The sequence below is a fragment of the Arachis ipaensis genome, chromosome B10, assembly GCF_000816755.2.
Source record: "Arachis ipaensis cultivar K30076 chromosome B10, Araip1.1, whole genome shotgun sequence".
Taxonomy (NCBI): domain Eukaryota; kingdom Viridiplantae; phylum Streptophyta; class Magnoliopsida; order Fabales; family Fabaceae; genus Arachis; species Arachis ipaensis.
The window spans coordinates 132011946-132029880 of record NC_029794.2 but is presented as its reverse complement, the minus strand read 5'-3'; the positions used below and the strand labels follow the sequence as shown (position 1 = coordinate 132029880).

At 35.0% G+C, this 17935-nt stretch overlaps 1 protein-coding gene across 1 annotated transcript; it reads left to right on the top strand.

Moving 5' to 3' along the window:
- On the top strand, window positions 10289-17416 carry LOC107623170 (ultraviolet-B receptor UVR8). Its single transcript, XM_016325338.2, has 10 exons — window positions 10289-10600; window positions 10679-10789; window positions 11046-11106; window positions 11431-11549; window positions 11902-11987; window positions 12134-12335; window positions 14537-14590; window positions 15100-15213; window positions 16487-16543; window positions 16733-17416. Exons 1-10 carry the CDS (start codon window positions 10427-10429, stop codon window positions 16934-16936), a joined length of 1182 nt encoding a protein of 393 aa, XP_016180824.1. The 5' UTR covers window positions 10289-10426; the 3' UTR covers window positions 16937-17416.

The window sequence follows — 17935 nt, the reverse complement described above, 5'->3', positions numbered from 1 at the left end:
CATATAATCTAATTAGTTTCAAATATTATAATAATATTACTGTATTAATAGTTTTAGCTATTTATTTCAACAAAATAAAAAATAGAATATTCTTAAAATCAGTGTTATTAAAATTGAACTAAACTGACTCATTCAATCCAAAAATTAGTGAAACAATAGTCCAGGTAATTTGGTTTATTATTTTGATTGGACAGGCAAATAATTCGATCAAATTTCGTCAATGACAATCAAAATTACTGAAAACCGGAACGCGAGAACCTTAAACTTGCAATACCTCAAGGCTTTTGCAACGTTGTATTTTCAACTACGCCAACATTTTTATTACAGTACATTGCGCTAATAATTATATTTAAATTTTGATTTCACTAAAAGAAATCAATTATAATTTATATTATTTTTACTATTTAATAATAATATATATTTTTTATTGTTTAAATTTTGATTTTATTAAGATTTTATATATTTATTTAATTATTATCGAATTAAATAGTTTGATCTAACGATTAAACTACTAACCCAGTTAGAAATGGCAATGGAACGAGGGGAAGAGCAGGAGATGTCTCTCTAATTTCCGTCTCTGTCTTAGATTTATTCTCTGTTCCGTTTTTGATTCTCGCAGTGAAAAATATTGTCCTTTATCTCTATTTTTCGTAAGATCTCATCTCTCATTCTTAAAATAGTTCTAACTCATTAATTTTTAGTTGATTTGGTTTGATAATTAACTAGTTGATTAATTTTAAAAATTATATTATTATTGTTTATTAATTTTTTATTGAATTAATTTATTTACTTATTTTTAATTTTAAAATTAAATTAAAAGAGTCTCGTGTTGATAATGTGTTGTAAAATAAATAAATAAGGAAGATATAAATATAAGATAAAGAAATATAAATATAAAATTCTAGTATTAATGTTCACCAATATAATTATCTTGATATAATAGAAGTGATATATATATATATATATATATATATATATAAGTAGTATCGTATGTAAAGAGAGAGAAGAGTATAAAGAGAGAGAATATTGTTATTGATTGTTATTGCTGTGTATATTGTCTCATACCATACTCTCTATTTATACATAAATAGGGTTCATATTTTCAACATTTATTAAATATAAATTCTTTCTTGGTAACATGAATATTCTTTCATGAAAAAAATGAGTCACCCATTATATTAATGGGCATTCACATCTTTCGTACTTATCACAACACTTCCTCTTTGATAACCATTTAGGATTATGCCTCGTTAAAACCTTACTAAAGAAGAACCCAATGGAAAAACTTTAGTGAAGGAAAAAGAGTACAAAATCCTTTTGTGATGGGGATTGCCTCATTAAAAACCTTGTCAAGAAAACCCAATGGAAAAAAACCTGACCAAGAAAAAAAGAGTACAGTCTCCCCCTCTTGTCGACATCATTTAATGTCTCGAAATCGGCGCATCCCAATCTTATGTACCAATATTTCAAATGAGGATTTTAGGAGTGATTTTGTGAATAAATCTGCCAGATTGTTACTTGAGCGGGTCTGTTGGACATTAGTTGTCCCTTGATTTTGAAGATCATGAGTGAAGAAGAATTTGGGAGAAATTAATTTGGATCCTCTAAATTTTGAATTTTTACTTTAGAGGATAAAGTGTGATCTTCTATCATTGAATGGTTTCTCTCTCATATTTACTCTTGGTCCCACTTATGAAATAAATGGTGAAAGATCACACTTTACTCTCTAAAGTGAAATTTAAAATTTAGAGAATCCAAATTCGGGAAAAATATGCTTTGTTCTATCACCTTTGATGTATCCGTCTTTAAGTTGAGCAATGCATGCTGTATTATCTTCAAACAGGACAGTTGGAGCTATCTTATGATCAATTAGTCCACATAATGACAGAATATATTGGATCAAACTCCTGAGCTAAAAACACTCGCGACTTGCTTCATGAATCGCTAATATTTCAGCATGATTAGAGGATGTTGCTGCAATTGTCTGCTTCGTGGACCCCATGATATAGTTGTTCCACCATATGTGAACATGTATCATATTTGAGATCTCCCTTTATGTGGATCAGACAAATATCCTGCATCTGCATAGCCAACTAATTGTGACTTGGATCTATAGGGATACGACAATCCCATATCAACCGTTCCCTGAAGATATCGAAAGATTTGCTTGATTCCACTCCAATGTCTTTTGGTTGGAGAGGAATGTACTTTGCTAGTAAATTCACCGTGAATGATATGTCGGGTCGTGTATTATTAGCAAGATACATTAGCGCTCCAATGGCACTAAGATGTGGTACTTAAGGATCAAGGATATCTTCATTCTCTTCTTTAGGACGGAATTGATCGTTTTCCACATCTAAAGATCTTACGACCATAGGAGTACTTAATGGATGTGACTTATCCATATAAAATCTCTTCAAGATATTTTCTATGTATGTTGTTTGATGAATGAAGATCCCATTTTTTGTATGCTCGATCTGCAAGTCGAGACAAAATTTAGTCTTTCCAAGATCTTTCATCTCAAACTCTTCTTTTAGAATTTTTATAATTGTTGGAATCTCTTTAGGAGTCCCAGTGATATTTAAATCATCAACGTACACAGCAATTATAATGAATCCAGATGCAGATTTCTTTATGAAAACACATGGACAGATATCATCATTATTCAATCCATTTTTTGCCAGATACTCAGTAAGACGATTATACCACATTCGTCCAGATTGCTTTAGACCGTATAAAGATCTTTACAATTTGACTGAGTATAACCCTTGTGAATATTCATTGGATGGTTTAGATATCTTTAGTCCTTTAGGAACTTTTATATAGATATCCCGATCTAATGAGCCGTATAAATAGGCTGTTACCATATCCATTAAATGCATATGCAGTTTATGATATGTAGATAAACTATCCAAATAACGCAATGTTATCGCATCAACTACAGGGGAATACGTTTCTTCATAATCTATACCGGACCTCTGTGAAAAATCTTGTGCTACAAGTCGAGCTTTGTAGCGTACAACTTCATATTTCTCATTTCGTTTTCTCACAAATACCCATCGGTATCTAGCAGGTTTTACATCTTCTGGTGTACGGACTATAAGTCCAAAGATTTCACATTTTGCAAGTGAGTCTAACTCAGCCTTCATGGCTTCTTTCCATTTTGGCCAATCATTCCTTTGTCGACATTCTTCGACGGATCTTGGCTCAAGATCCTTACTTTCATACATGATATTTAATGCCACATTATTTACAAATATTTCATTGACAATTGTCTTATTTCGGTCTCATTTCTCTCCTGTAAAGACATAATTTATCGAGATCTCGTCATTTTCACAAATTTCAGGTACGTAAACGTCTTCTGGCGTTAAAACTATATCAGAATTTTGGACAACTGCAGTTGTCTTTTCTATGTCTTTTTCAACAGGAATAATATTGACCTTTTTTCTTTTTTCGAGGATTTTTGTCTTTGGAACCGACAGGCCTGCCACGCTTCTGGTGTGAATTTCCTTCAGTGGCTATTTGTCTGACAGGGACATCAATTCGAATTGGGGTATTTTCCACTGGTATATAAGATTTGGTTATCCTCTTTGTATTGGAAAATGCATCAGGCAATTCATTTGCTATTCTTTGCAAATGTATAATCTTTTGAACTTCTAGTTCACATTACCCTGATCGAGGATCTAAATGTATCAACGATGATACATTCCAATTAAGTTCCTTTTCAGGAAGCTTATTCTCTCCCCCTAACGTTGAAAATTTTGATTCATCAAAATGACAATCCACAAATCGGGCTTAAATATATCCCCAATTTGTATCTCAATATACCTTACTATAGAGGGAGAATCATATCTAACATATATCCCCAATTTTCTTTGGAGTCCCATTTTGGTGCGATTAGGTGGTGCAATGGGAACATATAGCGCACACCCGAATATTCTTAAATGGAAAATATTTTGCTGCTGGCCAAAAGCTAATTACATAGGAGAGAATTGATGGTAACTCGTTGGCCTCAAACGAATAAGTGCTGCGGCATGTAAAATAACATGCTCCCAAATCGAGGTTGGAAGATTTGTTCTCATAAGTAAGGGTATAGCAATTAATTGGAGGCGCTTAATAAGTGATTCTGCTAACCTATTTTGTGTGTGAACATGAGCTACTGGATGTTCAACACTTATTCCATTAACCATACAATAAGCATCAAAAGCTTGGGAAGTAAATTCACCAACATTATCAAGACGAATTACTTTGATTGAATTTTCTGGAAATTGTGCTTTTAATCAAATAATTTTAGTCAGTAATCTCGCAAACGCCAGGTTGCGAGAAGACAATAAGCACACATGTGACCATCTCAAAGATCAACATGGTGGATGAATAGGTCCACATATATCACCTTGAATCCTTTCTAGGAATTCAGGGGACTCAAATCCAATCTTTAATGGTGATGGCTTTAAAATTAACTTCCTTTGAGAACATGCAACACAACAAAATTCACTAGATTTAAGAATCTTCTAGTTCTTTAGTGAATTTCCATGGGAGTTTTCAATAATTCTCCGCATCATAGTTGTTCCCGGATGACCCAATCGGTCGTACCAAGTTATGAATTCATTTGGGCTAGTAAACTTCTGGTTTACAGTGGCATGTGATTCAATTGCACTAATTTTGGTATAATATAACCCAGATGAAAGTGAGGGCAACTTTTCTAATATAACCTTTTTATTTGAATCATGAGTTGTGATATATAAGTACTCATGACTTCCCTCATTCATAGTCTCAATATGATATCTGTAACACCCTAATTAGCCTAAGCCTTACCTCGCGTCGTAAAGCAAATGTTAATCAAAGGTTACGACAGTTCTAAACTTTTACATATATTATATAGAAGGAATTAGTAATATCTAGACAGTTCTAAGCTTTTACATATATTATATAGAAGGAATTAGTAATATCTAGAAGCCTGATGAAGCATATAGCTCAAAATATGGATATCAAAAGCGCAAAACGTACTAACGCAATTACTGACTTAAAGCATAAGAAACATGTATAGAATAACAAAACACCATAGTATAACAGTATAGTATCATAAGACGCTAGCCACGACTCGCAGAGTTTAAGCCGACTAGCCAGATACAGACCATATATGAAACCAGACAGTAAAAACAGCTTATATAAGTTTTGTTCTCTCAAATACAAGCCTCTAGGCTAAACAAAATACAAAAGTGAGAGACATATATATATATATAATAAATCAAAAGGACTCCAAAAGATATCCAGATCCTCCGCTCCTGTCACCAACCAGACAACTCACCGAGGTAGGTTGCGACCTGCATCTGAAAAACACAATAGAAATATGGTATGAGAACCGGAGGTTCTCAGTATGGTAACAATTCCCAGTGATGTAGGATATAAGACCCCGGGACGCCAAAGGCAATCCTAGACTTCATATCCGTTACAAGAATTCAAGCTTAAAGCAATTCTAAACCAAATCAGCATAATATGTAATTCCTTAACACAACTTAAGCCGTAGTACCATAAAAGGGTAATCTATCTTAGGGAATTTCTACTTTAATCAAACACTACTGTCCCACAGCCTTCACCAACTGATCCGCCATGCGATCCCATCGCCACCGCCTTCCAAACCTCCTCAACTCCAGCAAAGCACAAGTATATACGATACAAGTAAAACACAAGTAGAGGCATATACAGCAATTAATACAAGTAACAATTAGATATGTTTAACAGATAGGGAAAACAATATCAAGTCGGCAAAGCATACAAACAGGTAGAAAATGCATATGATGAATACCTGCCCTATTGGCTGTGATATCACATTGTTGGTTCAACTGCCAACCCAACACATTTCCATGGAGATGTTGCCCTTCGGATTCATGGTGTGGACCCCTGAGATATAGTGCTCGGATCACTATCTAGGGTTTTGCGCCTGTACGCTCTGATGATATGAAGGAATGCGAGCAGGATCTATTGCCACCGACCTCACATCTAAGTGCAAGCGGGATGAACCACCACCACCGCTACCTCGACAGACGGGATCTAACCTCGACCCCTGCCGGGCGCATAGCGTCTCATAATCTCAATGAAATCTGATACAGTGGTTTTCAAAAATATTTTTAGTACAAGATGAATCCATTACTTCATGCAGAGTCCTCGACTCCTTTCAATCACTGTTCATGCACATTTCAGTTCTTTAATTTCGCCTCTCATCCATCAACCATTCATCACACATCATCAAACCTTCCCCAGTACAATAGAAACCTAGTAATCCGTTTGCTAATTTTTTCCAAATAATAGTGTCTAAAACCCTTAAATTATTTCCCATGTTTGAACACCCAAAAATATGTCCAAAAGTCTTTAAAAGGTGTTATAGAAGTTTACAACCTCGTCGGGAAGGTGAAATAGTTGAAAACAAAGCAAAATTTGAGAAACAGGGCGTGTCCGTCCGCACAGGGGAGTGCGTGTGCACGCCCAGGAAATTTTTTTAAAAGTGTGTGTACGCACAGGGGTGTGCATACGCACAGGTGTCAAAACATAAAAGGGTCTGTTCACTCGCACAACCTGTGTCAGCGCCCCAGCAGACTGGCCTCCCCAACGTGTGCGTGCGCACAGGTCTGTGCGTACGCACATGTTACAATTTTCCTATTGGTGTGCGCGCACACAGGCTGTACCAGCGCTGCAAGCAGACTGCCTGCCTCTGCGTGTGCGGATGCACAGGTCTGTGCGTGCGCACAGGTCACCATTTACGCAGAGTGTGCGTGCGCACATACCAGAAAACTCAGAATTCTGTAACTTTGCAAAATTTCTAATTTTCAACACCAATTTTTGACCTCTAAAAAATTCCAAATTTCACAAACTTTATACCAATTTAAAGGGTTTTCAAAGATCTTTAATTCTAAATAAATTTCAACCAATTTTGAAACCGAGGCAAAAGTTATGATCAAACAAAGTTCATAAAATTTTATCTTTTACCCAAAATCACAATTTCCACAATTGCTTTGTAAAACACAACCAAAGTCAAACCAAACCATTCCAAACTTCACTTTTCATCAAAATCAACCCTCTATGTCATATTACCCCAAATTCACCACATTTTTCCTCATCCACCACATCAACATCAATATATCTCATATGTCAAACTTCATTAACAATCTTTCAACTACATTACCCATCAATCAACACCAATACCACATTTAGCAACATAATTCACTCCTCAACTTCACAAATCAATAATCCTCGTCATATCACTTTTAATCATCAATATCAAACTAAAAAATCATCATTTCATCAAGCATCATCATACAATAACATCTAACAACTCATCAACCATTCAAATCCAATCCTATCCTATGGGTCACTAGCCTAAGTGTCCATGAATATTATATACTACATAGAGAAAACCGAAACTATACCTTGGCCGATTTCCAATATGAACCAAATGAGCTTTCAACCAAAATCCTATCACCAATGTAGCTCCAACAAGCACCAATAAGCTCAAAACTCATAATAATCAAGCTATATACATGTAAATAACCAAAATCAACCTAGGGCTCAACATAAATCAAAAGTTCATAAGAGATCAAAGTCTCTTACCTTTTTCAACAGATTTGGATGTCAAAACCCAAAGCTAAGCAAGGATTAGAGTGAACCTAAACACAAGAATCACAAAAACTCACTTAATAAAAAATCCTAGGTACCCGAAATTTTGGAGAGAAGAACTGGGAGGATTTCGAGCTTACCTCTAGAGTTTCTTAGATGGGTTTTGTAGAGCTCTTCACAAGAAACGCGTAACCGCTGACGGCACGCAAATCGGAGCTCTATAACTCAAGATATAAGCTTGGGAAGATTGAGGTGAATAGGGTTTTCTTCTTCCTCTCCTCCCTTTCTCAATTTCTGAAGTGTGTGTGTTTATGATGTTAGGATTCATTAAATAAACCTTTATATATGTTGGACTTGGACCCAACCTGGACCCGGTCCAATCTGTTAGCGTTTTTAGCCCGTTTGACCCAACTTCGGGCCAAACCTTTAAAATTAACGCCCGATTTTCTATTTCTACTATTTTTCTAATGTTTTTGACTGTTTTCACTTTCTCTCGAGCAGCACCGGGAAGACTTGAACCGGTTCGTGGTTTTTTACAATTTTTTGCAGAAAATACATTTTCTGACTCGGAAAGACCCACTGAGTCAAAAAATGATGTTTAAAACCTCAAATTCTCATTCTAGCTTTTCGGAATCAAATTTGGGCATTATAACCACTGAATTAACCGGTTCGATTAATTGTGGTTCTTATAATATCCATTTTGGCGAATATCTTTAAAGCTCAACAAGTTTCATAGAGACTTGGTAGACAATAGTGCATTATTTATTATGAATTTTGTTCCTCCTAAAAACAAAATTATAGCTCTTCCGGAGCCTTCAATCACATTGCCTGAGCCAATAATAGTATTAACATATTCTTCTTTTGGCAAAAGATGGGTAAAATATATATCACTTTTGAGAATTGTGTGCAAACTTGCACTATCCGCAACGCATACATCTTCATTATATATCATTGCCATTTTCTTCAAAGACAAATAATAATAATAATAAAATGAGTAGTATGCACAGTTAAATTGAATACTTGATCGAAATGATTTTTCTAAGAAACACTGTACATAAAAATAATGTCATATACTAAAATTTTATTTTAAAACTTGATACATTTAATGATTTCAAAATTCATAAAAATTAATATTTCATTATTTATATATATCATATTTGAAACTTAAATACATAGAAAATAAAACTTAATAATAAGTTCTTTACATTATTTATTTACATGGATACTTAACAATCCCACATATTAAACTATTCCATCATTGATTAAATGACCAATATTTCCTTCAAGGTCCTCAAAGAAATCAAATACATCATAATAAGTGGTGGAATTTTCAGCATCATTTGAAACAAAATTCGTTCCCTTTCCTTTGTCGTCATTTTTCAAAGATGCTTGATAAAGATCGACTAGGTGCCTTGGTGTACGACAGGTACGCGACCAATGACCATTTTCACCACAACGGAAACACTTATCCTCTGTTGATTTATTTTGCCTAATATTTCTTTCTTATCCCACTTTTGGTGAGATCCTCTCTTTTGAACATAATTCATTTTCCTTCCATAATTTTTCTTGTTGCCAAAACCTTGCCATTTGCCTCTTTAAGGTAATGATTTGCCGCATTTACTTCAGGAAATGGGGTTGCGCCAGTTGGGCGCGCTTCGTGATTCTGTAAGAGCAACTCATTGTTGCGTTCAGCAACAAGAAGGCAAGAAATTAACTCATAATATTTTTAAATCCTTTTTCTCGATACTGCTGCTGCAGGAGCACATTCGAAGCATGAAATGTTGAGAAAATTTTCTCTAACATATCATTATCAGATATCTTTTTCCCACATAATTTCATTCATGAGGTGATTCGAAACATTGCCGAATTATATTCATTTATGGATTTAAAATCGTGTAGACGCAAGTGCGTCCATTTATATTGGGCTTGAGGAAGTATCGCCGTCTTTTGATGATTATACCTTTCTTCAAGGTCTTTCCAAAGATTTGCAAGATCTTTTAATGTGAGATATTCATTTTTTAATCATTCGTCAAGACAACGACGAAGAAAAATCGTGACTTTGGTTTTATCCTTCTGAGATGTATTATTTTCAGCCTTAATGGTATTTCTAAGATCCATTGAATCAAGATGAATTTTAGCATCTAATATTCATGATAAATAATTGTTTCCAGATATATCAAGAGCATTTAATTCAAGATGAGAAAGATTCGACATAATGAAAATTTGTTACCTGAGTCTTCCTAAAAATTTGATCAGAGTCTCGTGCTGATAACGTGTTATAAAATAAATAAATAAAAAATATAAATACCAATAACTAAATTATATTCTTATTATATTAGTTAGTACATATAGAGTATTGTATGCAAAGAGAGAGAAAAGTATAAAGAGAGAAAGAATATTATTATTAATTGTTATTACTGTATATATTATCTCGTATCATACCCCTATTTATACATAAATATAGTTCATATTTTCAACCTTTATTACATATAAATTCTTTTTTGATAACATGAATATTCTTTCATGAAAAATCTAAGTCACTCATAATATTAATGGACATCACATCGGTGCTTTTCATAACACTTTCAAAGAATTTAAACGTATTTTTTCTCACCCAAAGCGTACTTTTGCCAAAGACACCAAGTAATTAACCATGATGAGATCATATGCGCAATTTTTTAGAATTCAAACCCCCCGTTTTGCAATTTCTGCTAATTTGTGCAAATGTTTGATTAAACCCTACTACTACTCACTACTCAGCACCGAAGACTGAAGAGTCAACATTCCATTTCCTGCTTCAACATCAAGCACTCCAATGGATTCCAATTCCCACATCATTGCTTGGGGCTCTGGAGAAGACGGTCAATTAGGAATCGGCAACAACGAGGAGAAGGAGTGGGTCTGCGTCGTCAAAGCCCTCGACCACCAACGAGTCCGCTCCGTCGTCGCCGGCAGCAGAAACTCCCTCGCCATCTGCGACGACGGCAAGGTTTCCGCATTTCTCTTCCTAACGCTCTTTCCTTTTCTGGCATTGAATCATTGTTATTTATTCTTTTGGGATTTGTAGTTGTTCACATGGGGTTGGAACCAAAGGGGAACACTTGGACACCCTCCTGAGACCAAGACCGAGAACATTCCTAGCCAGGTCAAGGCACTCGCCAATGTTAAAATTGTTCAGGTACCCTGCTGATTCTGCTTCTGATGAAATGATGATAGCTTTAGTTAGTATGATGCTTCTATAATTTTGTTTTGCTGAGTTGTTTTTGTATTTGCCATGTATGAATTGAGATGATAGGTGAGAATGGATAGATGGTTTGGCATGTTTGACTAAATTGCTGTCTGACGTTCTCTACTAACATCTTCGGAAAGTAGTCACCATGAATTGATGACCAAGATATTGGGTTTTGGTTTAAATTTGTGTTCTTTCTTTGTAGGCTGCTATTGGTGGATGGCACTGTTTGGCTGTTGATGATCAAGGCAGAGCTTATGCATGGGGTATTTCTTACAAAGTTTTGATCTTTGCGTTTGATCTTTTGGTTTTCATACTTGCTTCATACAAGAAATATATAGTGGATTGTGATTATGGCGATTCTCTCGGATTTTGCGTTGCAGAAAGAGGAAATGTTAATCAAATGGTTGTAGGGTGTACTTGGATAGCATACCTCTGTTTCTCTCTGTATTATATTTTGCATTTTATTTCTTGTTTTTAATGTTTGTTCTTGTCTGTTCGTGACTTGGACGGATTTTCAGACAAAATTAATGTGCGTAAATAGTTTAAAGCATGGGATAAATCTAAAGAGAAAATCCAATTGTTTTCAGGTGGAAATGAATATGGACAGTGTGGTGAAGAACCTGAGCGCAAGGATGACACTGGTAGACCTTTGAGGAGAGATATAGTGATCCCCCAACGTTGTGCTCATAAGCTTGTTGTTCGCCAGGTAACTCATTTATGTTGATATGCAGTGCTAGAACAAGTGGTTTATAGCCTATCAGCTCACCTTATTTTCAATGGTATGATAGGTTTTATCTCTAGAAATATGAAAAATCTCGTTATTAATTTGTTTATTCTATACATTGTGCACTATCACTCAATTTTAGCCTAAGTGATCAAAATACCACCCTAGCGCATCTTATTGTTTTCTGTTGTGTGTCGATATAGTCCTCAAATTGTTGATTGTGTTGGAATTTCCACATTACTATCTTAATGAGAACAACCAAATAATCTGTGTATTTGGCATTTCTACTTATGTTATATTGCTATTTCGTGTTTTCTAATTGTTTGAGATGTAGGTTGCTGCAGGAGGAACTCACTCAGTGGTACTTACACGTGAAGGTCATGTTTGGACATGGGGTCAACCATGGCCTCCTGGTGACATGTAAAAACTAGTTGAGCTTGAATGACTACTTTTATATTTTGTTTTAAGTATGAAACTGATTTACATATTAATCTCAATGTTTCTCTTAGATAATCAAATACTTTCTAATGACTGCTACCTTCTAAATATTTTTATTCGTCCTATAGAAAACAGATCTCAGTCCCTGTTCGGGTACAAGGTCTAGAAAATGTGAGGCACATTGCGGTCGGGGCATTTCATAATCTAGCTCTTCAAGAGGATGGAACTTTATGGGCATGGGGTAATAATGAATATGGACAACTTGGAACTGGAGATACCCAGCCAAGGTCACAACCTATTCCTGTCCAGGGGCTTTCTGGACTTAATCTGGTTGGTATCATTCTGTATGTTGTTTATTCCAGTTTCTTTTATATCTTAAGGCTGGATAATAATTTTTTCTGTTACTACCCGACAGAGTTTATGCTTGAACTTGAATTTAAAAATCCGAGATGGTTTATGGAATTGTTCTATTAATTTTTGAAGAGACACTAGAATGCATTCTTGTAATGTCTGAGCAGAAGATAATAAACTAATCTTTAGAGGGTTGTATTCTCAGAAACTGTTATATCATCCGATAGCCTGCTCATTCTGTTTAGGTATTTTGATACATGTCTTCTTTTGTGTTGGTATTATATGTTCATGACAGTAAATTCCATTTGATGATCTTTTTTTTTTCTGCTATGACAAGATGTATGTAAAAAAAAAGAGGTTCTTTTGTGGTTTATTATTTTTCAGCTGTTTACTATGGACAAAATATGACCAAGAATTAACCAATATGGCATCAAACATAGTAATATAGGAACGAATGACAGCTCACCAATACCATATGGTTATGAATAATTAGCTGAGGTCAAGATTAAAGAGGGAAATGAGGATTTCATGGTTATAAACAAGTAAAACATATGACATATCAGTAGATCTATTGAGCACTAGCTTTGTTTACAAATAACTTCATTTTAATCTTAGATATCCAAATTCATTTGAATGGTTAAATGCCAGTGGTATGACTACTTTTTTTAAGGATTAGTTGTTGAAAATTTGAACAGAATGCTTTAAAGAAAAGTCAAAATATAGAGACATAGCTGTGAAAAGTAAAATAATTAGATGTATCTTGTTAATAAAAGGGATCTACATATGATGTTTATTGATTTGGAAAAAGCGTATGATAGGGTACCAAGGGAGGTCTTATGGAAAGTTTTAGAAAAGAGGAGAGTAAGGATCGCATATATTCGGGCAATTAAAGACATGTATGATGGGGCCACAACTAGTGTGAAGACTCAAGGTGGTGTGACAGAGGAATTCCCTATTGGTATAGGATTACACCAGGGATCATCCTTAAGTCCATACCTTTTCACATTAGTCTTGGAAGTACTCACAGAGCACATCCAAGAACCTGTGCCATGGTGCATGCTTTTTGCCGATGATATTGTCTTTATGGGAGAGTCAAGGGAAGACCTAAATAAGAAGTTGGAGTTATGGAGAGAAGCTCTAGAAGTGTATGGTCTGCGCATAAACCGTAGCAAGACGGAATATATGGAATGTAAGTTCAGTCTGAGAAGGGAAAATCCCAATATAGAGGTGAAGATTGGAGAAAACATCCTACGAAAAGTTAAAAATTTTAAGTATCTTAGGTGCATCATTCAGGATAATGGAGAGATTGAACAAGATGTAAATCATAGGATCCAAGCAGGTTGGTCAAAATGGCGGAGTGCATCTGGTTTTATATGCGACAAAAAAGTGCCTTTAAAACTTAAAGGTAAATTCTATCGCACCGCTATAAGACCGGCTATGCTGTATGGTACGGAGTGTTGGGCGGCTAAAGGGGAGCACGAACATAAGCTGAGTGTGGTAGAGATGAAGATGTTGAGATGGATGAGTGGTCATACGCGATTGGATAAAATAAGGAATGAAGATATAAGGGAGAGAGTTGGAGTAGCACCCATTGTGGAAAAGATGGTTGAATCGCGTCTCAGGTGGTTTGGACATGTGAGAAGAAGACCGATAGAACATCCAGTCAGGGGGGTGGATGAGATGGAAGAGGGACAAAGGGCGAAAGGCAGAGGAAGACCTAAGAAGACCATCCATGAGGTGGTCAAACGAGATCTACATATAAACGGTCTCTTTGTAGACATGATATATGATAGAACATAATGACGTCGTTTGATTCATGTAGCCGACCCCACTTAGTGGGACAAGGCTTTGTTGTTGTTGTTGTTGTTGTATCTTGTTAATGACGGCCAAAATGGATTGCCAATCTAGTGTTTGGATTTTTGGGGACAAGCCCATCATAGAAATAGCTCTCTCCACATTAATAGCTGGACTTTACATCCCCGTTTTTAGTGGCTTCTGGTCTATTTTGATATATGTGTGTATATATATATAGGCCTGGACTCTTAGAGCAATCAAAGTATAATGTTGTAATGATTGAATGGTTTGATGAATATGAGTGTCATAGTTCTTTTTTTTTTCTTTTTAAGGAGAAATAACTTCGACTTAATTTGATTTTTTTCTTAATCTGTTTGGAATTGTAGGTAGATATTGCAGCTGGTGGATGGCATTCTACTGCATTGACAGATGAGGGAGAGGTAGACATTACAGTTTATCTGAGTTCTAATATTTGAATATCAGTAAATCCTTCATAAAATATTTATACCGTGTTTAATACTTTTTTAATTTGTTTGATTTTCCTCTTTCTTTTTCTAAAAATTAGTTGCTATAGTAGGAATAAAAAATACACTATTTTTCTAAGGCTAATAAGGGGTAATCCTTCATCTTGAAACCTGAGTTACTTATCTGACATTTGTCAAAGGAACGTTTATTTGACAAGCTTATAGAATATCTTAATTGCAATATTACCAAACTATTGATAAATCATGTTGTGTGGTACTGTATTAGTTTATCCAGTCTTGATAAAACATGCAAATAGTCTCATAAAAGAATGGGTTGTAAGCAGTCGATGAAGATAACTGTATAACTGTATTTCTTAGAGTATGCATGGGATCAGAAATGCCAAAGATTTTCTATTATTGTTTTGAACTAGCTACATTTTTCAGAGTTAGCTAAAAAGTTGTATGTATTCCTCTTTCCATTCCAGGTATATGGCTGGGGAAGGGGGGAACATGGCAGGCTTGGATTTGGTGATAGTGACAAGAGCAGTAAAATGCTACCCCAGAAGGTTCAACTTTTAGCCGGGGAAGATATAATTCAGGTACTATCTATGCAATCTATATACCATGTTTTCTTTGGATTTCTTTTTCTGAAGGATGGGGAACTGATGGTGTCTAGGAGACAAAACTAACAACAATAGTCAAACGGTCACAATTACTCATTGATTCTGTATGTATAAAGATAGTCTACAGTCATACATGATACATCTTATTCCTTTACAATAGGCGGAAAGTAACCACCTGGTGGATGCTAACTCGGGTGTAAAATCTCTATAAACTAGGAGAGAAAGCCTACCCCAACCCTTAAAATTCAAATTGGATCAAATCATGGAATACAATTTACTCCATTAATTCCGAACTGTATTACTAGAACTCCCCTTAGAGCAATATCTAGTAGCAAACTTTTAATCAGTCACAGACCCTGCCTGTTCTGTATGTATGTGTATGTGTGTGTATATATTCTTATTTATTTAATATTATTATTATTATTTGCAAAATAGGGATCTCTTTGTTCCTTTCTGGTAATAAAGAATTTGATTGACTGACCTCGTGGCTTTTTTAGTGGACTTTGTAATATGATGACTTGCCACACTTCCTTCAGTTTTCTACTTCGTTCCTGCACTCCCGCTTTCCTTGTAGCCGTCATTTGGTTGTTAGCTGGTTTACACAATTACACCCTAGATTCCTGTTGCGTTCAATAAGTACTTGGATTCCATTACTTCAGTGGGGCTACTTATACCTAAGAAGTACTTGAGTTTTCCAAGGTCTTTAATTTCAAATCCTTAGAAAGTAGCTTCTTTAGGAGTTCAATTTTCTTATAATGATCACTTATGATGACAATGTCATCATAATTGTCATCATAAACTATGAACAATATCATATATAGAGATAGGTCTACAGTTGTAAATAATCTTATTTTTTAACAATAGAAGGAAAATAAACTCCTCTTGAAATCTGACATAGTATAAAATCGCTATAACTAGGAAAGAAAAGCTATTCGAATTTGTAGAAATCCAAGAGGATCAAATCCAGGCACATAATTCAATCCTGTACACCAGGAGTCGATTACCTACATAATTTGATTTTTGTGTATTTGTCCATCTGTTTGAATTTTGAGGCTGTAAATTTTTTATGTTGTTTGTAATATATGAACCTTTTGGAAAATGAATATGTTCTCTCTTACAACATGATTTCTGCCATGTGAATAGGAAACAAAAGAACAAAATGGAATAATAGAAGCAGCTATTAAAATTTTTATAAAAAGGATTAATCAAATTAAAACATTAGTTTTAGAAGTTTCTTGGTTTTGGTCAGGTGTCCTGTGGAGGTACTCATTCGGTTGCATTAACTCGGGATGGACGCATATTTTCGGTAAGTATTCGTTTAATACCATCTTAATTGTCTTTCCATAATTTGACAAAATGATAGTGTACCCAAATCACGGCTTCACTACCTTGATTGTAAGCCTTATTTCTGTCGAAATTCAATTTCACTGGAAGATAATTATGCTACATTCGAAAGCTTAAGTCCTAATGTTAATGGGCTTTAACCTATTGGCAGTTTGGTAGAGGTGACCACGGCCGCCTTGGATATGGGAGGAAAGTTACTACCGGTCAGCCAATGGAGGTACCTATCAACATTCCTCCTCCTCAGAGTTCCAATGACGATGTGGTTGAGGGACAATGGATTGCGAAACTCGTTGCTTGTGGTGGCCGCCATACTTTGGCAATAGTGGATTGGGAAGTAGATGAATCTAGAGACTGATTTATAAATAAAATGGAAAAAAGGTTAGGCTACTGGCTGATTTGGAATTCAGGCTTTGGTTTTCATACACAGAATGAACAAATGAAAAATCTTGGCATAAGCTAATTGAACTAAGTTTGGCACACTATGCAATCGCTGTTTCCTCGCTCTAATGCTGCAAATAAAATGTTTCAAGGCTTAAGTACTGATTTAGTCTCTAATGTTTGGGTCGAGTGTCAATTTCTTCTCAAAAAGTTTTAAGTGGATTCATGTTGTTTTATTGTTAAATTTTGGAAGTTTTCTTCAAAGTTCAGGACAAAATTGACATTTGTCTCAAACTTTAAGAGAAAAAAAGAGTACCTTACCCATTGTTTTCTGTTTAAGACATACAAAGGCATACTAAATTTATTGCAAAAGTGGATCCACATCAATAGTGAATCATGTGGATAGCAAGAAGGATGACATTCAAAACATTTTTATGCCCATATATAAGTTTGGATACAAATGTTAGTTTCTACAAGTTTTAGTATGGTGGTCAATAAATTGTACCCATTGTTGTGTCCGCTTATTTTTGTTGTTGCGTTTGTGAAAAATGGGGATTTAGTGTATTAACACTTAAAAGAATGGGAGAGAGAGAGATGAGCGCAATGCAAGTATCACATCCTCATAATAGGGATATGGTGCTCAACATGTTTGTGTTTTTTTTTTTTTTTTTTTGGTTTTTTTGGTTTTTTTAAGGTATTTTTAAGTTCGTGAGGCTAAGGACTAATTTGTCGTGTATCTGAGTTTTATTTAAGGGTTTGTTGCTAGCTAAATGTTGGCTTGTTGCATGCACAAAGCGGAATTTAAACTTAGCACTTGTTTAAGCGGATTAGTGATGTAGTTGTTAGTTATGATTGTAGCTGCTGCCCATATATAATTGCACTGAAAAAAAAAAGAAATTAATAAAAAACCTATCAGTGCCTAAAAAGTTATGCATAACTTAGACTTTATGTAAACCAATCGTTTTTATTTTAATAT

What these genes read in the sequence shown, in the direction of transcription:
- LOC107623170 (XM_016325338.2), top strand. Translation starts at nt 10,427, where the DNA reads ATGGATTCCAATTCCCACATCATTGCTTGGGGCTCTGGAGAAGACGGT. An exon ending in ATAAGCTTGTTGTTCGCCAG is followed by an intron (nt 11,550 to 11,901) that starts GTAACTCATTTA and finishes TTTGAGATGTAG; the next exon opens with GTTGCTGCAGGAGGAACTCA. An exon ending in CATTGACAGATGAGGGAGAG is followed by an intron (nt 14,591 to 15,099) that starts GTAGACATTACA and finishes TTTCCATTCCAG; the next exon opens with GTATATGGCTGGGGAAGGGG.